The 27,518-nt window shown below is 41.9% G+C and overlaps 1 protein-coding gene across 8 annotated transcripts in view; it reads right to left on the bottom strand.

Annotated features, from left to right (window-relative positions):
* Positions 1-2,593: 2,593 nt before the first annotated feature.
* The window catches only part of STN1 (STN1 subunit of CST complex), a 45,590-nt gene continuing 20,665 nt past the window's right edge, over positions 2,594-27,518 (bottom strand). For 6 of the 8 annotated variants that reach the window (XM_039244025.1, XM_039244022.1, XM_039244023.1 and 3 more), the window contains exons 7-10: positions 24,825-24,999; positions 19,239-19,361; positions 15,327-15,399; positions 2,594-3,363 (exon numbers count right to left, since the gene is read on the bottom strand). In XM_039244025.1, coding sequence (XP_039099956.1) covers positions 3,206-3,363; positions 15,327-15,399; positions 19,239-19,361; positions 24,825-24,999 — 529 coding nt within the window. In that variant the 3' untranslated portion in view covers positions 2,594-3,205. Of the gene's footprint in view, positions 3,364-8,560; positions 8,657-15,326; positions 15,400-19,238; positions 19,362-24,824; positions 25,000-27,518 lie in introns of those variants that run through there. The other 2 variants (XM_039244021.1, XM_039244027.1) reach the window with 2 other exon arrangements.

The following is a 27,518-nucleotide window of genomic DNA, read 5'->3' as shown; positions in this document are numbered from 1 at the left end:
TGTGTGTGTGTGAAGACAGGGAGGGTAAGGCAGGCAATTAAGGGTGGCTATCAAGTTAGCCGCTACTGTGGGTGGATGGAGATTAACCCCACAGAGAAACTCTAGAAAATGGTGTAGAACACGTGCCTCAGAGATCTCATTTGAAGAGCAAGGGAGCTGGACCCTTCCAGCCTGAACAGCCTCCCAAGACATTAGAGAAAGCATACCCCCTGCTCCCGCCCCAGGAGAGAAAGGAAGATATCTGCGGGTGGAAGGCAGCCAGACACATACACAGAAGTGGGAGTGCCAGGCACTGCTCTAGGTGCAGAGGGCAGGATAGGAAACAAAACAGAGAAAAAGTCCTGCCATCGTGGAGCATTCCTGCTGTTAGGGAGACAGATCATAGACAGAGCAAGTAAGAAACATATGGCACTTTTTACACAGTGACAAGTACTATGGAGAAGAAGTACTGAAGAGTCCTGGGAAGGAGGGAGAAGGGGTTGTTTGCGATTAGGGATCAGGGAAGGCCCCAGCGAGAAAGCGACACCCAAACAAAGACCCAAAGGGGAGGAGGGGGGAAGGCCACCACATGGTTACCTGGGTGCAGAACATTCCAGGCAGAAGAAACAAGAACAAAGGCCCTAAGGCAGGAATGTTCCTGGTGTGTGAGGAACAGTGAGGCCTATGAAACTGAGCAGGGGGGAGATGCAGGGGTAGTGGGAGGGATTTACAGAGAGGAGGCCAGGCAGAGCCGCACCTGGTCGATCCTGGGATGCCCTGAGGTCCTACCTGGAGTGAGACCGAGAGAGTTGCAGGAGGGCTGGAGCAGAGGAGGACAGAATCTGGCTTCAGTTTTAACGGATGGCTCTGTCTGCTGGGTGGAAAGTGAACCAAAGAGGGTCCAGGGCAGAAGTGGGGAGTCGAGTCAGGAGGTGGCTGCAATACTCCTAATAGTGGCAGGGAGCCGCGAGGAGCAGTTAGACTCTAGAAATATCTTGAAGGTAGAGCCAAGGTAACTGGATGGCAGGTTGGACGTGGAATGTGAGAGAGAGAGAAAAAGTCCATGGGTTTGGCCTGAGCAACTGGAAAGATGGGGCTGCCTTTTCTTGAATCAGGCAAAACTTCAGAAGGAGCAAGTCTTCAGTGAGGGGTGATTAGGCACCTGGCTTTGGGCATGAGTTTGTGGCAGCTGTTAGCCACCTCAGTGGGGACATCAGCAGGAAGCTGAATGCAGGGGTCTGGAGTTCAGAAGAGGTCCTAACTGGATATAAATTAGAGAGCCTGTCAGCATTAGGATGTTCTGAGCCACACGACTGTTTTAAATCTTCAAGGGAGCAAGCTGCACAGGAATGAGCTCTGAGACTTAATGCTGAGCCCCCACAGGGATGGAAGACCATGAAAAGGAGGTTGAGAAAAGGCACCCAGAATATGGTGTCCTGAAAGCCAAGTGCAGAAAGTATTTCTAGGAGTGGGGAGTGATCAACTATATGCATGTGCATACAGGTGCTACATTTATGCAGATGTACACACAGAAACGCTCTCTATACATATATACACATACAGATCAATTGTAATATACTCCATAAACAGATCTATAACAGTTTTCTTGGGAAGAGTGCTCCACAGCAATAGGATCAGTCTACTCCAGCATTTAATGGCTTCATAGTGTTTCACTGGGTACATGTGTCATAATTAACTTTTTCCTATGGATAAATATTTTTCCCAATTGTAGAACTCTGAATTACACAGCAATGGGAATCTTGTGCTCCTTTCACACCTGTGTGACCATCTCCTTGGGGATAAATCCTGGAAGTGGGGTTGCTGGTTCGAGACTCCTCCCTGGGACGAGCGGATAATCCGAGACGTATTCAATACGGAACACTCGCTGCTATCAGAAAGAACTGCTGGGATGTTATTCCAGGCAGACCCCATTCTATGGGAGGCTTCTGAATGTACGGAGGACACAGGGCAGCCATCTGGGCAAATGGCTGTTAGAAATAGGGTCAAGTCACAAAGTCCACGACAGGAAGCAGTCTGTTGGTACTAGCCTTCGGCCTGACATATGAAACTGCTGTCAACTTCTGAGTATAAAAACCACTGCATCTCCATATAGAGCAGAACAACTCTCGAGGCCTGCGGGCTCTCCAGCACAGCCACTAAGCACTTATTACGTCAAGAGCAAAGGCAGCAGACAAAGGCAGATGTGCCTCTTTGAAATGACTGTAATTAACTCCAAATCTTTCCTGACACTTCATTTTTTGCTGGCTGTGTTTGTCGATTTGTAATTTAGCTGTTAGAACAAGTCTACTACATACCTCAGATTTTTTTCCCTTTATCTTGCCATTCCTAGCAAAGCACAACTCTACCACCTGTCTGGGCACATACAGAGAGTGAGTCTGGACGGTGTCCGGATGCCCTGTGCATTTAATCGTAACCCTGAGAGTAATATCTACCAGCCAGGCAACTGGCTGAGAGCTGCTAAGGACTTCAGGGTATTAAAGGACAATGTACTTAGTCACACATGTCCTCAAGTGTGTGACTTGTATATAAGGAAGTATACTGAGACATCTTTTGATTCAGAAGGAAAATAAGGAAAACAACCAACACACAGCCATGTCTTTGATCCATTTATTCCCATCTCTGGGTGGGTCTGTAAACAGCATTCATCCCAGGACTCAGGACCCACTGGTACTTAACCTTGGAAATCACAGGTGAGCGACACTCATCTAAGAATGAGTCCCCTACATTAGCTTCTTAACCACTGAGAGAGGCCTACAGGAATGTAGCTGATGGTCTGAAGTTCAAAATGGTTTTAGATCTGTGTGCTCTGGCTACAGGCTCTTCAGTTCACTATACCACGTGACATCCCTTTACCCTGATAGGGCCTCGAGCCACATGCACCCGATTTAAGCCGCCAACACTGTTTCCTCCCCTTCTGCTCCAAGGGCAATGCCCGGTCCAGTCAGGAGATCAACCGGAAGGGTTTCCTTCTACGTCATGGCCGAGATAAAAGTGACTTGATCCCAAGGACAGCAGCTAGAGGGCAGCCTATGGAATTTATGCCAAAATGCATTCCTTAAATGACCGTATTTCATAGTTTCTTATAGATAATTGCCACCAGACCTATAAGCCTCTGTGTGACGTTTAAAATCAGAGCCTGGGAGTGACGGCCGCCGGTCTTCCTCTTCCTGGCCCAACTCTGCCTCTGCCATCTGCTGGCAGCCCCTCAGAACGCTGTGTAGTAGTGCTCCATGGTGCTGATGATGTCACTCTGGTCCTCCAAGAGCTCCAGCACCTGCTGCAGCACAGCTTCACTCAGGCCCGGCCGGACGCTCAGGCGAGCACAGGCCAAGATGTGCTGGAAGTGGCAGCCCTTCTCTATGTCTGCAGGAAAAAGGCAGTGGGCTAAGCTCGGCACACCTGTCAGACCCTCCTCCCACTTCTCCGTGCTCCCCCTCTGAGTAGAAGTCCTTCTCCGTGGCCCCTTAGTCAGAATGTGCATTTTAACAAGACCTGCACGCACCTTAGAGTTGAAGACGCGTTAGTTTAGATTATCAGCAAAAACAAAACAAAAACCCTGTTCTTGGGCCCCTCACTCCACGACAGTGACGTGGACACACTGCTCAGGAACTCAGGTCTTTGACGCTCAAGGGTTCCTAATCAATTATTTATTATCCAGAACCTAATGGGTTTTTAGCGTTTGCTCATCTTTTTTCTCTAGTGCAATGACATGCTGACCCCCTAGCTTGCCAGGTGGGAGCGCTCTAGAAACAGACAGCAGAGCTGGTTTGCAGCAGCCTCCATATCCTTTCCTTGCCTGCTGGAGGTCACAGGTGAGCGATACTCACCCTGACCAATCCAACACAACAGAGAAGAACGCTGTGGTCTGTTCTCTTTCTTCTCTGCCTAAGCTTCCAAGCAGTCCTGTCTATGATGCTTGTGTTCTAGTAACCCCTTACCCTTCACCCCGCCCCAAATCCAAGACCATTTTGTACACTATGAGAAAAGTTCAAGGTTAGGAGCCTCTTTCCTATTTGAAACCAATGATTTAGAGTAGTGGAATGCACAGTGAAGTTGTGACCATTAGAGGGTCATGAAATTAACTTCATGGGTTGTGACTAAGAGAGATGGGTATAGGAAATTACAAACTGCATTACACTATAGTATATGTATTATTTTGTGAAACTTTATACTATATACATATAGTATATGCATACATATATATACATACATATGTATATATATAATTATATGTGTGTTCGTATGTGTGTATACATAATGTAGTGGGGTCATGATGTAAAATGCTTTTGTAATTCTGGGTCCAAGTCAAACCTCATTACTGAAAACAAACCTTCCCCAGATTCACTTGATGCCCCACGCAGGGCCAGGCTTGGCCTCTCTCTGTTGTGTCCCCAGCATCTGGCACACAGCTGCTCCACACGGTCGCTGAATGCTGTTTTCAAATGCTTTAGGCTCCAGGAAGGTGATTAAAGATAGTGTTGGGCAAAGCATGGCTTGGGAGTTGGCGCAGCTCTATGGCCTTGGGCAGCTCATAGCATCTCTAAGCCTGTTTTCTCACCAACAGGGAGGGGAACTAAGAAGGAGGTGAGGGCACCTCTGAGGTCCTTTCTAGCTCTATGGGTCAGATAATGTCACAAGCAGTGCCCCTGAGCTAACCAAGACTTGATAAATTCTGACCTCTAGTGGCTCTGTCAACTCATTACTCCTCCGAGGTGGGGTTACTGTTGAAAAACATGCCACCTTTCGCTGCTTTCCAGGCTGTTTCTTCAACATTCATTTACTAAAGATTTCCTGAACATCTCCTATGTGTGTGTAGCATTGAGCAAACAGGAGCAAGTGGTAGATGGAGAGCTGACTTGAGAGTCCAACAGGCCTGAATTCAAGTCCTGGCTCTGTCTGGGGCAGAGCGGTTCATATCTCTGGGTCTGTCTCCTCACCTATAAGATGGGAAGAAAAATCACCTACTTTCCCCGGAGGTTGTGAGGATGAAAGGAGACCTGCGGCAGGTGGTTCTTACATGGGAATGACTAGGATTCAGTCATCTCCATAACCTATGATGATGCACATACCCTAGTCCCTGCTCTAAGCCTGCTGCTTCAGCTCTTCCTGAGGAGGGTGATGATGGAGGGTGGAAAGTGGGGCCTGCATGCAGCAGAGAGGGAGCACTAGGAATTTCACCACTTCTTGGATTTTAATCTATCTTTGCAGGGCCGGATGCCCAAGCTCAGGGATCAAGAGGACTTAGAGACACATGTGGGGCCATAAGCAGTGATGCTGACTGCCCTGAAGGCCTTAAACTGTTTCTTCAGAAGGGCCATGCTGCTGTCTGGGTGTTTTCTGGGAAGGCTGCTCATAAAGTGACCTTCAAGTCACATAGGAAGAAGGACTGGTATCCGTTTTTCTTTAATAAGTGTCTGGCAGAATTCACCAGTAAAGCCAGCAGGTCCAGAGCTTTACTCTGTTGGTACACTGTTAGTGACTGATTCAATCTTCTTACTATAGGTCTACTCCAATTTCCTATTTCTGTGTGATTTAGTCTTGGTAGGTTTTGTGTGTCTACAAATCTGTCAATTTCATCTGGTTATCTAGTTTGTTGGCATGTAATTGTTCACGATACTCTTTCACAATCCTTTTTATTTCTGTAGAACCAGTACTAATGTAATTTCATTTTCTGATTTTAATAATTTGAGTCTTTTCTCCTTCTTCTTAGTCCCTCTAGCTAAAGTTTTGGTAATTTTGTTGACCTTTTTAAACAACCAACTTTTGGTTTCACTATTATTTTTCTATTCTTTATTTCATTTACCTTTGCTCTAATTGTTATTTCCTTTCTTCTGCTAGCTTTCAGTTTAGTCCATAATTTTTCTAGTTCCTTAAATTGTTAGAAGTTGGGTTTTGACTCGAGATCCCTCTTGTTTTTAAAATATAAGTGTTTGTAGTTATAAGGTTCTCCTTAGCACTGCATCTCATAAGTTTTGGTATGTTATGTTTTCATTTTCATTTCTAGCAATTTTCTAATTTCACTTGTGATTTCTTCTTTGATCCACTAGTTGAGTGTTGTTTAATTTCCACAAATTTGTTAAATTTTCCAGTTATGTCGTTGACTTCTAACTTCATCCCACTGTGCTCAGAGAAGATACTTTTCATGTTATCTTTATTTTATTTTATTTTATTTTTTAATGTTTTTAATTATTTCTGAGAGAGAGACACAGTGTGAGCAGGGGAGGGTCAGAGAGAGAGGGAGACACAGAATCTGAAGCAGGCTCCAGGCTCTGAGCTAGCTGTCAGCACAGAGCCTGACACGGTACTCGAGCCCACGAGCCGTGAGATCATGACCTAAGCCGAAGTCGGACACTTAACCGACTGAGCCACCCAGGCGCCCCATGTATGATATCTTTTTAAATCTGAGATTTAACTAGTGGCTAACATATGGTGTATTGTGGAAAATGTCCCATGTACACTTGAGAAGAATGTGTACTCTGTTGTTAGTTAGGGTGCTTTGTGTATGTCTATTAGATCTATTTGGTTTCTTGTGGTGCTTAGGTCCTCTAGTCCCTTACTTTTCTTCTGTCTGCTTATTCTATCCATTATTGAGAGGAGGGTACTATAGTCTCCAACTATTAATGTAGAACTATTTATTTCTCCTTTCAATTTAATCAATTTTTGCTCCATATACTTTGATGGCCTGTCATTAGATACATAAATGTTTATAACTGCTGCATTTTTTTTTGCTGTATTGAACCTTTTTGTCTCTTGTAAACTTTTTGGTTTTAAAGTTGGTTTTGTCTGATGTTAGTACAGCCATCTCTGCTCTCTGTTGGTTACTTTTATTTGCATAGGATATCTTTTTCCATCCTTTCACTTTTTAAAAAATTAAAAAACTTTTTTAACATTTATTTATTTTTGAAAGACAGAGAGAGACAGAACATGAGCCGGGGAGAGGGGGAGAGAGAGAGAGACAGGGAGACACAAAATCCAAGCAGGCTCCAGGTTCTGAGTTGTTAACACAGAGCCTGATGTGGGACTCGAACTCACAAACTGTGAGATCATGACTTGAGCCAAAGTTGGACCCTTAACTGACCGAGCCATCCAGGTGCCCTGCAGCTTTTTCAATCCATTTGTGCCTTTGGATCTAAAGTGAGTCTCCTATAGAGAGCATACAATTGGATCATGTGTTTTGTTTTTTTAATCCCTTCTGCCAATCTGTCTTTTGAGTGGAAAGTTAAATCCATTTAGGTTTAAACTAGTATACTGCTGGTTGGTGGGGGGAGGACTTACTTTTGTCATTTTGCTATTTGTTTTCTAAATGCCTTAGGGCTTTTTGTCCTTCATTTCCTGCATGACTGAATTCTTCTGTATTTAGCTGATTTTTAAAAAAATTTTCGTGTTTATTTATTTTGAGAGAGGGAGAGGGAGAGAGAGCGAGTGAGCAGGGGAGGGGTAGAGAGAGAGGGAGAGTCAGAATCCCAAGCAGGCTCTGCACCATCAGCGCAGAGCTCAATGCGGGGCTTGAACTCACAAACCCCGAGATCATGACCTGAGCCTAAACCAAGAGTCAGATGCTTAACCAACTGAGCTACCCAGGCACCCCTAGCCGATTTTTTTGAACAAAAAGTTTAAATTCCTTTCTCATTCCTTTTGTGCATATTCTATAGCAACTTTGTTTGTGGTTTCCATGGGGATTACATTTCGCATCCTAATATGAACTTACTCCAATTTAACTTCAACACAGAAAAATTCTGCTCCTTTGTAGCTCTATATCTACCTCTGTTTCAGTTGTCATAAAATCACACCTTTATGTACTGTGTGCCCAAAAACATAAAACTAAGTATTTTTTTAAATTCATTAGTCTCTTAAATTATATAGAAAACAAAATGTGGACTTACAAACCGAAGTTACAGTGATGTAAGTAGACTAGTAATTGTTTTTTTAACAATGTATTAGCCTCTTAAATCATACAGAAATCAAAAAGTGAAGTTACAAACCACTGTTACCATAATACTAGCTTTCATAATTGCCCACGTATTTAGCTTTATTGAGATACTTCTCCATTTGGCTGTGAGCTACTGTCCAGTGTCCTTTGATTTCACCCTATCAGATGCCCTCGAACATTTCTTTCAGGGCAAGTCTAGTGGTAACAGACTTGTGTTTATCTTAGAATATCTTCATTTCTGCCTCACTTTTGAAGGACAGTTTTGCTTGGTTGACTTTTTTTTTTTCCTCCTGTTTGACACTTTGGATATATTAGCCCACTGCCTTCTGGACTCCAAAGTTTCTTATGAGAAAGCTGCAAAACTTACTGATGAGCTCCTGTATGTGACAAGCTGCTTCTCTTTTGAGAAGATTTCAAGATTCTGCTTTCAAGATTCTCTATTTGCCTTTGTCTTTTAAAAGTTTCATTATGGTATGTTTTGGTGTGGGTCTCTCTTGAGTTTATCTTACCTGGGAGTTCACTGCGCTTCGTGGATGTTTATATTCATGTCTTTCATCACATTAAGGATGTTTTCAGCCACTATATCTTCAAATATTCTCTCTCTTCACTTTCTGGGACTCCCACCATACAGGTTAGCCTACTCGATGGTGTCCCATAGGTCTCTTAAGTTCTGCTCACTTTTCTTTCACTCCAAGTTTGTTGACTCTTTCTTCTTCCTTTGAATCTCTATAGTGAAGTTTTCATTTCAGTTATTGTACATTCCAGCTCCAGAATTTCTTTTTTTTTCCTGTTTTTTTCTTAAGTTTTCTTTTTTTCAAATTTTAATGTGTATTTATTTATTATTTTTTTAATGTTTATTTATTTTTGAGGGAGAGCAGGGAAAGACAGATGGAGACACAGAATCTGAAGCAGGCTCCAAGCTCTGAACATCAGCACAGAGCCTGACGCGGGGCTCAAACTCACAAACTGTGAGAACACGGCCTGAGCCGAGGTTGGATGCTCAACTGACTAAGCCACCCAGGTGACCCTTCTTAGGTTTTCTATTTCCTTACTTATATTTCCATTTTGTTCATTAATCATTTTCTTGACCTTTTCCATATCTCTCTTTAGTTCTTTGAGCATCTTTAAGCCAGCTGTTTTAAATTCTTTGTCTAGGAGATCTGCCATCAAGGCTTTTTCAGGGACAGTTTCTGTTGATTACTTTTTCTTTTGAATGGGCTATATTTTCCTATTTTTTTGTGTGTGCCTTCTAATTTTTAGTTGAAAACTGGACATCTGAATTCAATAATGTGGTAACTCTGTAGGGCAGACTCTCCCTCTTTCCTGATGATTTGCTGGGTTTTGTTATTTATTTACTCTTAATTTGAATTTTTAAAAATATTTTATTTTTAAATAATCTCTACACCTAATGTGGGGCTCAAACTCACAACCCGAGATTAAGAGTCACACTCTCCTCTGACTAAGCCAACCAGGCACCCCTGGTTTTTTGTTATTTTTTATAAAAATTATAGGTTGTCTCTGTGCCAAGGATCAGCCTCAGGTATAAACCTAAGGTCTTCTCCGGTCTTTGTCTGAGCCTGTATCTTTCCCTTGGCATGTATAAATCACTTTCTGATTTTTCCCATATATACAGTTGCTTTGTTTTTTTTTTAATAGTTTATTGTGAAGTTGGTTTCCATATAACACCCAGTGCTCATACCCACAAGTGCCCTCCTCCATGCCCATCAACCCCCTTCCCCTCCCTCCCACCTCCATCAGCCCTCAGTTTGTTCTCGGCATTCAAGAGTCTCTCATGTTGCTTTTTAATGCCCTAGTCTTTCTTTTCTGGGTCCCAAAAGGGGAGAAAAGAAAAGTGAAGAGGGGGAGGGGAAGATACCAGTCCTTTAAATCCATTGGAAGTCACATCAGCTTTGCGGGGAGGGGCTTGTGACAATGAGAGGAAGCGCAACAATGCAACAAATTGCATTTGTCTGCAGCTCTGTGATCAGAAGCAGCAATTTGGCAAACAGAGCACAGATCCCTGACATCTAGAGAACCTGTTCCTTTTTGCCCACCTAGGCTGCTGCAAACTCTGTGCAAGCTACTCCAAGAACACGTACACAGGTGCCTGCCATGTGCTGGGGGAAATGGTACGGACTACTCAGAGCTGAAAATTGACTGAAATTATCCCCAATTTACTCTCCAATCCTTTCCCTGTAAGTTGTAAGCCTTCAATAGGCTCCAGAGTTCCAAAACAGTTATACTGGATAGGCGCAATTGTTGTCTAAGTAGAGAGGCAGGTTGCTGGTGCTTTCTACTCCACCATCTTCCTAACAGTTTTGTAAAACACTAATTTACTTAATCCTCAAAACAACACATCACGAGGATACTATTATTATCCCCATTTTGCATATAAGGAGAGACAAACTTTTGTCAACATAGTATCGGAAGTCTAAGCCACAGCAATCAGAAAAGAAAACGAAATAAAAGACATCAAAAATGGTAAGAAATAAAACTGTCATGATTTGCAGATGACATGATACTATATATATATATATATAGAAAACCCTAAAGATTCACCGAAAAACCATTAGAATAAATGAATTCAATAAAGTTTCAGGACACAAAACTAACACATAGAAACTGGTTGCACTTCTACACACTAAAGGTGAACTATCAGAAAGAGAAATCAAGAAATCAATCCCATTTATAATTGCATCAAAAAGAATTAAATACCTAAGAATAAACTTAACCAAAGAGGTGAAAGACCTGTACTCTAAAAACTGTAAGACACTGGTGAAACAAACTGAAGATAACACGAATCGATGGAAAGATAGTCTATGCTCATGGGCTGGAAGAATTAATATTGCTAAAATGTCTATACTATCCAAAGCAAAATACAGATTCAATGCAATCCTTATCAAAATATCAATAGCATTTTTCGAAGAACTAGAATAAGTAATACTAAAATCTATACAGAACCACAAAAGACCCCCCAAATAGTCAAAGCAATCTTGAGAAAGAACAAAGCTGGAGAGATCATATCCTCAGATTTCAAACTATACTACCAGGCTGTAGTAATCAAAACAGTACAGTACTAGTACAAAAACAGATATAAATGGAACAGAATAGACTGCCCAGAAATAAGCCCAAATGTAGACAGTCACTTATCATAGCCCATGTGATAAAAAAAGGCAAGAATATACAATGGGGAAAAGACAGTCTCGTCAACAAATGGTGCTGGGAAAACTGGACAGCTACATGCAAAAGAACGAAAGTGGGCTACTTCCTTACACTACACACAAAAGTAAATTCATAATGGATTAAAGACCCAAATGCAATCCCTGAAACCATAAAGCTTCTAAAAGAAAACACAGGCCATAAACTCTTGGATATCAACCTTAGCAATATTTTTTTTTGTGATGTCTCCTCAGGTAAGGGAAACAAAAGCAAAAATAAACAGGACTACATTGAACTTTTAAAAAGCTTTTGCACAGAGAGGAAACCATCAACAAAACAAAAAGACAACCTGCTGAATGGGAAACAGTATTTGCAAATGATAGATCTATAAGGGGTTAATATTAAAAATAAACAAATAATTCAAACAATTCAACATAAAAAAGGAAATATGATTTAAAAAGAAGACCTGAATAGACATTTTTACAAAGAAGACACATGAACGGCCAACAGACCATGAAAAGATGCTCAACGTCACTAATCATCAGGAAATGTAAATCAAACCCACAATGAGCTATCATTAGAATGGCCAGAATCAAAAAGTCAAGAAATAACAAGTACTGGTGAGGATGTGGAGAAAAGGGAACCCTCATGTACTGTTTGTGAGAATGTAAACTGATGCAGCCACTGTGGTAAACAGTACGGGGGTTCCTCAAAAAATTAAAAATAGAAATACCATAGGATCCAGCAATTCCATTTCTGGGTACTTATGTGAAGGAAATGAAAATATGATATATGCACCCCCATAATCATTGCAGCATTATTTTTTTATTTTATTAAAAATTTTTAATGTTTATTTATTTTTGAGAGAGACACAGTGTTCAGTGGCGGAGGGTCAGAGAGAGAGGGAGACACAGAATCTGAAGGAAGCCCCAGGCTCTGAGCTCTCAGCACAGAGTTCCGACACAGAACTTGAACTCACAAACCATGAGATCATGACCTGAGCCGAATTCGGACACTTAACCAACTAAGCCACCTAGGCGCCCCTGCAGCATTATTTCCAAGAGTCAAGATATGGAAGCAGCCTAAGTGTCCACTGACAGATGAATGGATAAGGAAGATGTGATATCTATGTACAATGCAACATGACTCAGCTATAAAAAAGAATGAAATCTTGTCGTTTGCGACAACATGGATAGACTTGGGGGTATTATGCTAAGGAAGTAAGTCAAATAGAGAAAGACAAATACCATATGGTTTCACTTACATATGGAATCTAAGAACCAAAACAAATGAACAAACAACACAAAACAGAAACAGATTCACAGATACGGAGAACAAACTGGTGACTGCCAGAGAAGAGGCGAGTGAGGGGATGGATGAAATAGGTGAAGGGGATTAAGAGGTACAAACTTCCAGTTGTAAAAGAAATAGTAAATTAGGGCTACAATCAATAATATTTTAATAACTTCATATGGTGACAGATGGTAACCAGACATCATGGTGATCGTTTCGTAATGTATATAAATGTCAAATCACTATGTTCTATACCTGAAACTAATATAGTATTAATTTAGTAGCTCAACTGTATTTAATTAAAAAACAGAAAAGAGAGAGACTGAGGCACAGACCTACCCAAGGTCACACAGCTTCAAAGTGGTAAAGCTGGGATTCAAACCCAGGCAGGGAAGCTCCTGAGCCCAGCTTTTCACAACTTTGCTGTCTTTAGACAAGCCCAGTATCAGTGCTTTAGGGACCAAAAACAGGCTTCATGTTTACAGCCCTTTTCTTATTGTAAGTTTATCCATTACTGAAATACTTATAAATGACTAAAGATTTTACATCCTACCAACCATCGTGATCAGAAAAAACTCAATGCTGCATTTTACACAAAAGCTAAGAAACACTAAAGGCCCAGTAGGAATGGTTAAGTGGTTGCAGATCTATCTATATGTACGATGGGATACTGTGCAGCTATTTAAAAGACTGAGGCACCGTTGAATGTGCTATTGCTGAATGAACTCTAGAAGCCAAAGTTAGATTTAAGATACAGGGTGCGGAACATGCAGTATTATATGCTAACCTTTACTTGTGCTTTTTTAAAAAAGAAACTGTACAAATATGTTGTATACACAACATCTCTAGAACAATATGCCTAAAACTGAATTTGGACTTGGGAACATAAAGCCTGGGGCTCAGTTTTTGGAGGGAGTCTGACTTTTCTGTGTGTACTTTGCACTGTTTGACTTTTTACCATGTCCAAACATTATTATTCAGAATCTCTATATATTTTAATGTCATAGATATTTTCTATGAAAAGGGAGTAATCACAGCAGGCTGCAAGATAGTCCCCACGAGGTATTTTTGCTGGCATTCTCAGTTACTCATGCTGCAGAGTTCAGTTCCCGGGAGTTTCCTAGTTCTGAGGACTGGCTTATAGCTCTGAGGCTCCCATACGCAGACTGAGCGGCACAGGCTGTCCACCTTGACGCACACACTCACCAAGGCAGGAGCGGGTCTGTGGGTGAGAAGGGGACGTAAAACCTGCCACTTTTACAGAGTCTCAGGTTACCAGGAGGTTTGGTTCTCCTAAGAAATGAAGTGTGAACTCCTGCCATTTGCTTCACCGGGCGCTGGGATTATTTCAATCCATCCCGTTCCTAATGCAGACCAAAACAGGAATCTAGCCAAGTGGCCTGGGATGGGGGCTAGTGCAGGAAGGTTATTTGGGGAGCAGCTTCTCATCTCTTCATGGTTGAGGAACTCCACGTTTCCCGGTTCTTTAAAGCTCCCTATATTGTGGACAGACAGGTTTTCCCTCAACTCAAGGACACTTGTCCTTGATGCTCTGAATGATGTAAACATCGGCCAGAAACCTTGCATTAAAATAATAGACTGCATTCAGTTTATTTTAAGATCTGTTGTCACACCATTCTGGGATCTGACATCATAGGTTCTTAAAGGCTAAATAGGGCTGCATACCACAAACACCAGGGCTGGAGACCTGGTCCAGCTCCACCCGTTGATGCAGGCTGGAGCAGGGCCAGGACCTGGGGATTTAGGGGCTGAAAGGGCTGGGGGTGGGTTTCTTTGGACAGAAAGCAAACAGGCTGAGGAGACCTGCGGTCATTAACAAGTCTTTCCCCCTTCTCTGCCAGCCTCATTTGCTGACAGATGCCAACATTCGTTATTAGTAGATGTTTGCAAAAGACAGACTTTGAAAAGTCATTCTGAAGTCTGATCAGTTTACACAGGATTTAAAGATAGGACTAATGCTTTCTTCTTTTTCTAACTAGTGTGAAAATGGTAATGTCTGTTGTCAGACGATCTACAGTTTGAGTTTCTAACCACTAGGGGTTGACCTAACTCCATGAACACCAACTTTATTCTAAGCCATTTTCTTCTGCAAATTATCAGGTTCTAAGATGACTGAATTACAGTATTCATAAACTATGATGTCTAGAACTGTGCTCCTAATACTGAAAGGCTTGGTGTTAAGAAGAGAGGAAACGGTCTCATTCCAAAGACAAGGGGAAAGAGTAGGAGAAGAAATAGACAAATTAGAGAGAACGTGAGAAACAGAAGGTCCGAAAGTCCTAGCCCAGTGACTTCCCTTGTACTGCACTCACCTGAGACGCTCATCTGTCCAGCTCTTGCCCCATCCCCCAATGAATCAGAATCCCAGAGCTGGGAGCCGAGTGCTGTATGTTTAAAAAAAGCTCCATGTTTGGGGCGCCTGGGTGGCTCAGTCAGTTAAGCGTCCAAGTCTTGATTTTGGCTCAGGTCATGATCTTGAGGTTCGTGGGATAGAGCCCCAAGTCAGACTCTGTGCTGACAGAGTGGAGCCTGCTCGGGATTCTCTCCCTCCCTTTCTCTCTGCCTCTCTCCTGCCTGTGTGCATGCTTGCTCTCTCTCTCTCTCAAGATAGATAAATAAATTTTTTAAAAAATATAAAAGGAATCATTTAAATATAATAATAATAATAATAAAATAAAAATTAAAAACTCCATGGTTGAGTCTTATGAGCAGCTAAGGTCAGAACAACTGTTGAGAGTCTAACACTCACTTTATAAACGAAGAGACTGAGGCTCACAGAGGGCAGGTGTCTTGCCCAGTCATACTTTAAAGTCACTACTAGGGAAAGCCCCATGTCTCCTGACTCTCCATCCTGTGCTCTCTGGGAGGCAACAACCCCTCCAGGGGATCAGGGCACCACAAACATGTATATTACACCACTTACGATTTGGTTTCTGACAGTCTTCTTGAATGATATGGTGTATCCTTCTGTGCAGTTCTTTGTCTTCTCTGGTTACCTAAAGAGGAAAAACAGGAAGAGAAAGCATTCTTAAGTAATAAAGTGGTTGTGTCATCTAGACTCCCAGATTATTTTTTCAGATAGTTTCTAAAAATTTCATAATAATCACATAATAATCCCATCCCTACACCAAAACCAACTATGTGGTTTTTGAGACTTGGCCTGTTATCAAACCAGCTCTGTCCCTAAGCAGCTCATGCCTCTACAACTGGCGCACAGGCAGACTCCCTTGGGAGGTGGTTTACTGGGGCCATGATGTCAAGAAAAACTGAGATCCTACACTTTTTTGTTTTAAATGTTTATTTTTGAGAGAGAGAAAAAGAGACAGAGTGTGACTGGGGGAGGGGAAGAGAGAAAGGGAAACACAGAATCTGAAGCAGGCTCCAGGCTCCGAGCTGTCAGCACAGAGCCTGACATGGGGCTCAAACCCACAAACTGTGAGATCATGACCTAAGCCAATGTCAGACGCTGAACTGACTGAGCCACCCAGGCACCCCTGAAATTCTACACTTTTAAGGAGCAATTTTCTTCCCAAATGTTCATAACATTCTTTTCTTTTAAAATTTTTTATAGTTTATTTTTGAGACAGAGAGACAGAGCATTAGTGGGGGGGGGGGTGGGCAGAGAGAGAGGGAGACACAGAATCCAAAGCAGGCTCCAGGCTCTGAGCTGTTAGCACAGAGCCTGACGTGGGACTCGAACCCATGAACCGTGAGATCGTGACCTGAGCTGAAGTCGGACACTCAACCGACTGAGCCACCCAGGCGCCCCTCATAACACATTCTTAATGTTCCTCTTACTTGTTTTTATATTCAAAGGGAGACACAAGTGATCAAAGTTCTGATTTCCAACCAGGACTCCTTCCTCTGGGAAGGACACTTGTCTCATGTCTTATTAGTTTTCTTCTTTCTCCCAACCATAAAGAAAAACAAATGAAATTAAAACTGTAAGGAAAGGCTAGCAAGAGAGTAAATTTAGCCCCATCCCTTGAAACACTTTGTCTTAAAGGCAAAAATAACGAAGCTCCTTTCTTAACCAGCTCAAGTAAGAGTAACCAAATGGATTTCACCTTCATGTTCCATAGTAAACCTAAAAACCAAAGAGAAAAAGGAAGGAAGGAAAAAACGAAGAAAGGAATAAACAAAAACACCATGCAAACACACACATGTATGAGCAATTGTCAGACCAGACTTACAGAATGATCAGATTTTTTTTAACTTTTTAAAAAATGTTTTTATTATTTGTGTGTGAGAGAGAGAGACAGTGTGAGCAGGGGAGGGTCAGAGAAAGAGGGAGACACAGAATCTGAAGACAGGCTCCAGGCTCTGAGCTGTCATCAGCACAGAGCCCGACGCGGGGCTCAAATCCACGAACCGTGAGATCATGACCTGAGCTGAAGTCGGACACTTAACTGACTGAGCCACCGAGGCGCCCCCAGAATAATCAGACTTTAGAAGGACCAGATTTTAGAATGAATAGGGATACTGACAACTCCCGTCTTCTCTTGACTCACAAGGTTATTGTGAAGAGCAAATAAGGTAATGTGGGTGAGAGAGCTGCTGCAAGCAGGAAACTACCACACAAACAGAAATATCTACATCACTGGGATAAGTATTTCCCTGAGGTAAGGCCCTTGGGAAAACAGAAACCTCTAGGACAGGTGAGGAGGTGGAAGGGGAGGAGTAAAGAGAAGGGGGGTGGTTCTGCTGAGGGCAGGAGCCATTAGTGCTTGATCACCCCATTCCAGTTCACACTGATTCACAGGAGGAAGTGCCCTAGCCCTGCCACACCTCAGCCCTGGCCTGCTACCCGTGGTCCTGTAGTGGCTCAGGAAGACCTGCTTTCTGCAGACACAGAACGCCAACTTTGGAGCCTCCCAGGGGGAGAATGGGAAGTGGGGTGTGGGGGAGGCATGTTGGGGTGCGCGGCCCAGCATGGGATTCTTCAACCCTACCAGGCCTTTCCATGCCAATAGGAGGTGGTCTGCACCCACTTCACAATGATCAGAACACCCTTTCCAAAGGTTACTCAGGGGTACCTCGCTGGCTCAGTTGGTAGAGCATGTGACTCTTGATCTCAGGGTTGTGAGTTCAAGCCCCACCCTGGGTGTAGAAATTACTTAAAGAAAAAATTTTTTAAGTTGCTCAAATAGTATTTAAGACGTATCTTAATTGGGACACCTGCGTCGCTCAGTCAGTTAAGCGTCTGACTCTTGATTTCAGCTCAGGTCATGATCTCACGGTTTAAGTGAGATTGAGCCCCTCATCAGGCTCTGCGCTGACAGTGTGAACCTGCTTGGGATTCTCTCTCTCCCTTTCTCTGCCCTTCCCCCTTGCTTGTATTCTCTCTCTCCCTCTCCCTCTGGAAATAAGTGAATAAACTTTAAAAAAATTAAAAATAAAACATATCTTAATTAAAAAAAAAACTCTCTAAAGTGGGGAATCACTGAGTAAATCAACATCATGAATATGTCCTATTAAGGAAAGCTTCCCCTCAGGAATCATGTCTGTAAACAGGGAGACTTCTAGGAGTCCTTGTAATTTTGATCTGCCTCTAGATTGCTTCATGACTGAAGCCACATCTACACTACTAGCAGCAGTCATGAGGAAACCTTCATGTTTCAGTCCTTCAGTTATCAAAGGTAGGGAGTGAGAGGTGAGCCTTTACCTCTGAAGGTATGAGGCAAGCAAGTGCTTGTACCCCTGGTGGTAATGTCCATTAGCAGAGCCTCCTTGCAGGCCAATCAGACTGTGTTGACCAAACGCTTAAGGTACTTGCCCTCTGCTCTAGCAATTCCTCTTAAGAGCCAATCTTACAAAAATGCTTACATGAATTCACAAAGAGAGTTATACAAAAATAGCGATAGCAAAACTATCTGTAAGGGCAAAACTTATAATCAACATAAATGTCCATCAGAAAGAAGTGGCTAAAAGTGTACAGCAATACCATGCAAGGTCAATAAGACTGAGGGAGATTTAGAAGTACTAACATGGAAAGATGCCTGTGGTGTGCTATTTTGGTATTCCCAAAACTTGCCAGGAATTACTTATTTATTTAAAGTTTTTATTTATTTTGAGAGAGACAGTGCAAGTGGCAAAGGGGCAGAGAGAGAGAGAGAGAGAGAGAGCGAGAGAGCGAGAGAGAGAGAGAGAGAGAGAGAATCTCCAGCAGGCTCCATGGTGCCAGTGCAGAGCCTGATGTGGGGCTTGAACTCATGAAACTGTGAGATCATGACCTGAGCCAAAACCAAGAGTCAGATGTATAACCAAGTGAGTCACCCAGGCGCCCTGCCAGGCATTACTTAGAACAGTGGTTCTCAACTGTCCCAAGGACCCCTGGTGATGTCCTATGATGCTTTGTCACAACTGGGGGTGGTGGGGGGTGGCGTGGCACTGCTACTGCTGTCTAGGAAATGAAGGCCAGGGATGCTATTAAACATCCTATAATGCAAAGGATAGCCACATACAGCAAAGAACCATCTCGCCCAAACAGTGTTAAGGCTGACAAGTCCTGATCCATAAGATAATCACAAAAAAAGCCACAGAAGCATCTATAGATATACATGTGTAAATGCAGACAAATGCCTAGAAGGGTATACTGTTAAAATTGTCACCTTGGGAAAAGATGAGTGCTGACTTTCACTTCTTATTTTATGTACCTCCTTAATGATTTATAAAAACAGTAATAGGTATTCTAAGTATTCTTTTTTGTTTTTTTTTTTTACAGTTTATTGTCAAGTTGGTTTCCATATAACAGGTATTCTAAGTATTCTTAAGGAATGAATACAGTTGTGATTGAAGCTGTGAAGGAAAAAAAATAAAGTTGCAGGTCTCTTACATAGTATAGGTTATCAAAACCATCATCTTTCTGGAAAACAAATCCTTTTTCTTGCAGCAGCTGTATAGCATTCTTAAATATGCTATGAATTGCCTTGGAAGTGATTTCATTCTTAACATCCACCTGTAGGAAGAAGAAAAAGAAAAAAAAGAAAAGAAGTCAGTCCCATCTTACAGCATCTAAGAGTAACTCCCTGGACCAACTGGTTTATGAATTCACCCAACAGGCTTTTAATGTGCTGAGTCAAGAAGATTCAGGTATGTGGCCCAGTAGGACGATGACATTTAAGGAGGACTAGGAAGTTTCCTCGGGTAGGATCATGCTTGATAACTGTTCCATACCTTGGTTGTAGGGTTTTTGTTTGTTTGTTTAATTCTACAACATGAAATAGAAAATCAAAAAGATAATACTTAAATTTCAGTATGTGGTTTATATGTCTTGAACATTTAAATTACTTCTATTCCCATGTGCTTTTTGGTAGAATTGTTTCCTAAACAAAAAGATGCTTTGATTTTATTTATTTTTTATTCAGGGTCAAAACATTAGATACATATTAACTCAGTTAAGTCATTAAAATTATGGCTATATATAATTCTTCCTAAGGACTTCAAAGAATTTTACACATACTGAAATAAGTTGGGGGATTCCAGGATATAAAAATATTAAGTAGTCTCCTACTTAATTTTTATTTAAAAAATTTTTATTTTATTTTTGAGAGAGTGCAAGTGGGGCAGGGGCAGAGAGAGGAGACAGGAACCAAAGCAGGTTCTGTGCGGACTGCAGCGAGCCGGATGTGGAACTTGGGAATCTCAAGATCATGACCTGAGCCGAAGTCGGATGCTCAACCAACTGAGCCACCTAGGTGGCCCTCCTACTTAATTGTAAGTGGGAAATGGAGGCAAATAGCCAGGTGGAGACCCGTCTGTTGAAGGTGGGTCCATGGGGCTGAAGGCAGAGGGGGTCCTAGACCACATGGAAGGAACCTCTACTGTTGACAGTTTTCTATCTCCTCAATTTTAATAGTTCTCCTCTTCTCTAAGATGTAGGTTTACCCAGACAGATGACCAGGTCCTATTTCTTATTTCCAAGGAAGCTAGGCCTTCAGCTGCGTCCGACCATGGCTAACTAGACTGCAAGCTTACTGAGTCAGGGACTTTATTTCAACTTGGCCATCTCCTCCCAGGCACACAGCAGGTAAAAATTATCTGTGTAATGAATGGGAAATAAAAACCCTATTACAGTGGCTGTATCCCTTTTATTATTCCACTGGGGAGTTTCAGTCCATTCCTAAAACAAAGTTAAGTGGTGAACAATTGTCCTTCAAGGTACAGATCCATTTTTAACTGGACAGAAATGTGTCAAGATATTTAAAAAATGAGACCACCAAAGAAACAAGGCAAAACTTCTAAAAAAAATGTTTAAAGGCAAAGTCCTGCCTCTTAAGAAGAATGGTCAGGAAGGCTATCTGGGGCAGTTCCCACAGATGCTAAAGAGAGAGCATGCTTGTGATTTGCTGATGACATTTCCTCCAAGGACAGGAAAGGAAAAAAACCCCAAATGGCCTTGAGCATTCATAACTGCATCCCTAAAGAAACACTCTCTTTCTAGAAGAGGGCTTCCAAAGAGGCATTGTTTTAATCTAAAGGATCCTAGTGATAGTTCATAAACATGCTACCTCGGGCTGAAGAGGACAGTCTAACATTCTTAATAGCCAACAAGCTGGAGCACCTGGTCATGAGAACATTAGGGCCTAAAAAGTTAACGAACATTCCAGGTTACAACAGCACCCATTCTCTGAAGGCAGAATAAGGCCAAGAACTATGTGATCACTCCCACGGGCAGAAAATCAATCTGAGTATGTTTGGAATAAACATCTCACCTAGCAATTCTCCAACATACATCCTTCTATTCAGGGGGGCTTCAGGCAAAGCTGAGTGCCCTTACTTAGGGGAAGCACTGTCAACCCAAAATGACTCTCCCACAAAATTTGTATAACTGCTCAATCTTCGTAATTCTAAGGAAATTCATCTCCTTCAGTCAATTTAACATAAGGATCCTAAGGGTTGAGTTTATTACGTCTCTTACCAAGATAGAAATGAATTGGAAACTAAAAATGATTGCTACATAGTTACTGCCATCATTAAAAAGGACTCCCAGTTATCCTCAACCCACACAAAAAGCTCAGTTCCTCCTCCCAGATTTCAGTAAGCTCAGGCAGCAGGAAGACAATGTGCTAGCGCTGTGAGATTAAAAGCACAGTTTCAGCTGTGAAGGAGAATGACCCAACAAAAAAGGCTCTCTGTAAATATAAACAATATGTGAAGCTTCCTTTCCAAAAACATTTGCCTCGGCTGACCTCACGACGTATCTCCCTGCTGGTTATAAAGTCACAGTCTCAAGGGTAAGGCCTCCAATCATCTGTTCTGGCCCGCAGCATTGCCTGGCCTGGGATTTGTGTCTTTCTTGTCTTTTCCTACAGAGCAATGACAGGGCTCATCTGATTCAGGAAACCGAAACTGCACAGAGACAAAAACAGTGACTGGTTGACTGTGCTGAGACTTAGCAGGCTTCTCCTAGCCACAGGTCAGGAACTGGGTGGATCTCTGAAATATATATAGAGTCCTCGTTCCCAAACAAACCACATTTATCCAGCTGTCAAAGAAACAATGGTTTTGCAAGGTCTGCTTATCATGTTTCCAGATTCGCTAGGAAGGGCCACTATGGAAAAAAAAGAAAGGGGGAAAACATTGAAACCCGCTCTCCCCTTGCCTCTAAACTATGACACTATCACAATGATTTTTTTTTTGTGAGGGTTTCATCTGTATGACCAGAGAAAGTGCTGAAGGATCTAGGGTTTCACCATCGCTGTAAAGCATCCTTAGTCTCCCAGGCTCTGTTAAACAGAATTCAATTTAATGACACTGACCTCCCCAGAGTCATGGGAAGGAATAATTCATAATTGATGGAAAAATAGTTTCCAAAGACAAAACAAAGTGCCACATTCATTTCTTTTTCAACATACATGACTGGGCAGACACAAGTTTCTGCTCTAAGCACTTTCAAAAAGATACCATGCCAAAAGTTCCCCATGGTTGTTCTGAATGGAGGAGCCCTCGGAGAATTCACAAGTCTCTCTACAGAAGAGTGGGTTCGCGGGAAGAATGTGGTCTTTGCTAAGCTTCAAAGCTTCCTTCCGAACATGCCGACCAGAGTGGTCAAAAGCGCTAGGAGGCTGACTTGGCAGGGAGCCTCCTCTAAACGACCAAATGGGAAAAAGGTTAATCCTGCTGACGGCAGACAGCTTGACAGCCCCAACTGCTTGGAAGCAAGAGTGGCCCAGAACAAGTGGCCAGTCCCGACCCTCTCCACCTGGGTGCTTCCTGAAACAGTATCCCCCATCGCTGCAAATGAAATTGTGGGTCATTGGACACACAGCCTGGTGCCAGGAAGAGATAATTAGGTTCACGAATGAAACTGAGAAGCAGTGGTCGTGCCCAGGAGGTCAGGATGAGGACTTGGTATCTGTTCCACCAGAATCATGAGGAATAACTTATGTTACCTACCAGACCTATTCAAGGCAGCCCTGTTGGGAATGGCAAAAGATCGGAATACTTCCAGTCCAGAAAGCGAGAAACTGGTTAAATAAATTATGGTACATGTAACAAAAGAGTATTATAGTGGCAAATCTCTATATGTATGGCTAGGAAATGATGTGTAAGATGTGCGAGACATGAAAAGCTAGGTACAGATTAGTGTTTAGCATGCCACCAGTTGTGTAAAAAAAAGGGGATAAAACTACTTCTAGTTTATAAATGCACAGACTCTCACTGGAAGGTTATTCATGAGACTAGTAATGATGCCTGTCTCTGGAGAAAGGGACTAGGAGGGAAGATGGGAAGGAAACTTACTTTTAACTAGATACTTTCAGGGACTATTTAAATTTTTAAAATTAAAAAAAAAATTATTGTAGAGAGAGAGAGCCTGAGCAGGGGAGAGAAGGGCAGAAGGAGAGAGAGAAAGAATCTTAAGCAGGCTCCAGGCTCAGCACAGAGCCTGACACAGGCCTTGATTCCACTACCCTGGGATCATAACCTGAGCCGAAATCAAGAGTCAGATGCTCAACTGACTGAGCCACCCAGGCACACCAGGGACTATTTAAAATTTTAAGAACTATTCTTTCCTTCAACCAATACAGGATTATTAAGAACTTACTTTATAGGGTGCCTGGGTGGCTCGGTCGGTTAAGCATCTGACTTGATTTCAGCTCAGGTCATAATCTCATGGTTTTTAAGTTCAAGCCCCACATCAGGCTCCGCACTGACGGTGTGGAGCCTGCTTGGGATTCTCTCTTTCTCCTCTCTCTCTGCCCCTACACTGCTCATGCTCTCTCTCAAAATAAATAAACTTAAAAAAAATCAAATTAAAAAAACCTCACTTTATGGCAGCCCTATTCTAGGCTATGGTTCTAGAGAGCAAAGAACAAGACAGGCAAGAGCTCTGCACTTGTAGAATTTAAATTCTGGCTGAGGAATAGGCAGGTACACAAATAAATATCAGTGATATCCTAAGATATGAAAACAGGGTGATAACATTGTAAGGAAGCAGGTGGCTATCAGAGCAAATAGTCAGGGAAGACAAGAAGGTGACACTTCCTGGTGGAATGAATAAGTAAATACAAATTATGTTACAACAACAGAAAACCTAAGAATTACGATGAAAGGGATCCTAAAACTAAGTTTAAGTAATAACAATTCCAAGTGAATAAGTAAACACAAAACAACTTAAGTTCACCTGAAAAATACGGACACTTCTTTCCCGGGAAAGTAGGAAATTACTTGAGTGTTTCTAGAAATTTTTACTTATAAACTAGACTGAATACAACTTGGGTCTTTATTCAAACTCCCAAAATATGACAGGTTAACCTTGTTTTGATGAAGAGAGAACAAGTTATTAAAAACCTTTATTCAGTTCAAGAATCATCTTGCTGATCAATAAATAATCTTGGAAAGACAATTAATTACCTTTTCTCATTTATTTCCCCCTCATTTGGCCCCTGCTAAGATTAAACCCATCTCATTGAATATGAAGATCTAAGTACTATGAACCTTAGACTTTTTTTTTTTTCCTACCCGAAGGTTAAATTGACTGAGATTAAGTGAGGGGGGCAAAAGGGCAGGTACATATTCTCATTTCAAGTTCTGTTCTAGAACAGAACATCAAATAGAACCATAACCTCTGTTCCCTGCATCTACCCCATGAATCTTTTTTTTTAAGTTTATTTATTTAGAGAGGAGAGACAGAGAGAGAACATGCATGTGTGATTAGGGGAGGGACAGAGAAAGACTGGGAGAGGGAATCCCAAGCAGGCGCCATATTGTCAGTGCAGAGCCTGACCTGGGACTCGAACCCATGAGCCTTGAGATCATGCCTTGAGCCAAAATCAAGAGTTGGACACTCAACCGACTGAGCCACCCAAGGACCCCCTACCCTCTTGAGTATTAATGCCACAGTCATGTTCACCCACACCCTTCAGCTGCAGATATGGGACAGGGGACTTGAGTTCTCACATGGGCATGTTGTACTTACCTGTTCAGAGGAGGCACTGTGAGTCACAGGCTGACTGGCCAGGGACAGCAGAGATTCCACAATTTCCAATTCCTGCTGGTAAAAGGTTTGCACTTTGTTCTCCACGAGGAATTCTTTGGCTTTTTCACTCAGCAAACATGTGAGATTGGTAAGGTCCAGGGCACCCGGATTGCTGCTAGGGGAAAGTTTTTAAAAGCTTTGCAGACAACTATCACCTTTGTTTCTTTTTGGTGTGCATAAAATAGAAACCCAGTTAGGAAATGCAACGTTATATGGACGTTTGTTTTAGCGACTGACTGAAGTATACCTGACCACAATGTTACATGAATTTAAGGTGTACAACATAGCAATGAACAAGTCCATACTATGCAACATTCACAAGTGTGGCTACCATCTGTCAGCATATAATGCTATTACAATACCATTGACTATATTCCCTGTGCTGTATCTTCTATCCTCGTGACTTCTTCCATAACTAGAAGCCTGTATCTCTTACTTTTATTCACCTATTTTGTCCATCCTCCCCTGTGAAGGACACTTACATTGCTTTCAAATCTTGGCTACTGTAAATGCTGCTGCAATAAACAGAGGGGCGCTTATGTCTTTTTGAATTAGTGCTTTTGTTTTCTTTGGGTAAATACCCAGTAGTGGAATTTCTATTTTTAGTTTTTTAAAAAGATTTTTAAACTTTTCTCCATTGTATTTTCTTGCCTTGTATAGATTGAGCATATAAATATGGCTTTATTCCTGGGCTCTCTATTCCATTTCATTGATCTATGTGTCTATTATGTGTCAGTATCATACTGTTTTGATTACTATAACTTTGTAGTGTATCTTGGGATCTGGGATTATGACACCTTGAGCTTTGCACTTCTTTTTCAAGATTGCTTTGGCTATTTGGGGTCTTTTATGGCTCAATACAAATTCTAAGATTATGTGTTCTACTGCCTTGAAGAGAAACTCGGTTTTCCACCAGTGAGTAGGATGTTAGCTGGGGTTTTTTTCATGTATGATCATGTGATTTTTATCCTTTGTTGATGTGGTGGGTGATGTTGATTGATTTGTGAATATTAAACTATCCTTGCATTCCCAGAATAAATCCCACATGATCATGGTCGAATGATCCTTTTAATGTACTGCTGAAAGTAGTTGGTTAATTTTTAAAAGTTTACTTATTTATTTTTCAGAGAGAAAGCAAGCAGGTGAGGGGCGGGGTGGGGGGAGAGAATCCCAAGCAGGCTCCACACTGTCAATGTAGAGCCCAATGTGGGGCTCAAACTCATAAACCGTGAGATCATGACCTGAGACAAAATCAAGAGTCATATGCTTGCTTAATTGACTGAATCCGCTAATATTCTGTTGAGGACTTTTGCATCCATGTTCATCAGAGATGTAGGCCCCTAGTTTTTTGTAGTGTGTCTGGTTTTGGTGTCAGAGTAATGCCGGCCTCATAGAATATATTTGGAAGCTTTCCTTCCTCTTCTATTTTCTGGCATAGTTTGAGGAGAATAGGTATTAACTCTTTCTTAAATGTTTGGTGGAATTCACCTGTGAATCCATCTAGTCCTAGACTTTTGTTTGTTGGGAGTTTTTGATTACTGATTCAAATTTGTTACTGGTAATTGGTCTATTTGATAGTAATGCTGGTTTTTGACATAAAGGGCAATTCATGAAGTGGGCACTGTGTGGTTGTTTAAAACGATTAGGCAGGACTACAGGAATTATGATATTCATGAGATCTGGGAGGAAAAATAAGGTCAAACTGCCAAACAGCATATGTGATATAGGTACAGTCCTATTTTTATAAGAAAGCAAATGAAACCCCATAAAATACATGGGTGAATATTCATGCTTGTATATGCACAGAAGAAAAACGTCTAAAAGGATACATATCAACCTATGCACAGTGGTAACCTCTGGGGAATGGGTACTAAGGCAGGAGAAAGGAAACTTTCACTTTTTACTTTTTCCAGGTCTAGAGTTTGGGGTGGGTTTTTTTTTGTTTGTTTGTTTTGTTTTGTTTTAAGTTTTATTTGTTTTGAGAGAGAGTGAGATATCACTAGTAGGGGAGTGTGGAAAATCCCAAGCAGGCTCCACGATGCCAACTCCACGATGCACAACCTGACACAAGACTCGAAACACTCGAATCCATGAACCATAAGATTGTGACCTGAGATGAAACCAAGAGTCAAACAGACACTCAACCAACTGAGCCATTCAGGTGCCTCAGTTTTTTTTTTATAAGGTCTTTTTAAATGGTTGTGTTTATTCTAATCTTTTTTTTAAAAATGTTTTTATTTATTTTTGAGAGAGAGACACAGCGTGAGCAGGGGAGGGTCAGAGAGAGAGGGAGACACAGAATCCAAAACAGGCTCCAGGCTCTGAGCTAGCTGCCAGCACAGAGCCCGACATGGGGCTTGAACCCACAAACTGTGAGATCATGGCCTGAGCTGAAGTCGGATGCTTAATGAACTGAGCCACCCAGGTGCCCCTAATCTAAGTTTTTGGGGGGTTTTTTTTGGTAATATACACATTAGAAAAATTAAAGGGTACACAGTGAAAAGTCTCCTTTTTTATCCTGTTTCAGTTCCCACCCTTTGGCAGCCACTGTTATTAGTTTTCTGGCTCTCCTCAAGGTTCTTAAGTATGAATGAATACTAATTCATACTAATGAGTATGAATATATTCTTGCTC

The sequence above is a fragment of the Hyaena hyaena genome, unplaced genomic scaffold, assembly GCF_003009895.1.
Source record: "Hyaena hyaena isolate Hyena2069 unplaced genomic scaffold, ASM300989v1 scaffold_233, whole genome shotgun sequence".
Taxonomy (NCBI): domain Eukaryota; kingdom Metazoa; phylum Chordata; class Mammalia; order Carnivora; family Hyaenidae; genus Hyaena; species Hyaena hyaena.
Note: the sequence above shows the minus strand (reverse complement) of the source record. Positions and strands in the feature narration are given on the sequence as shown.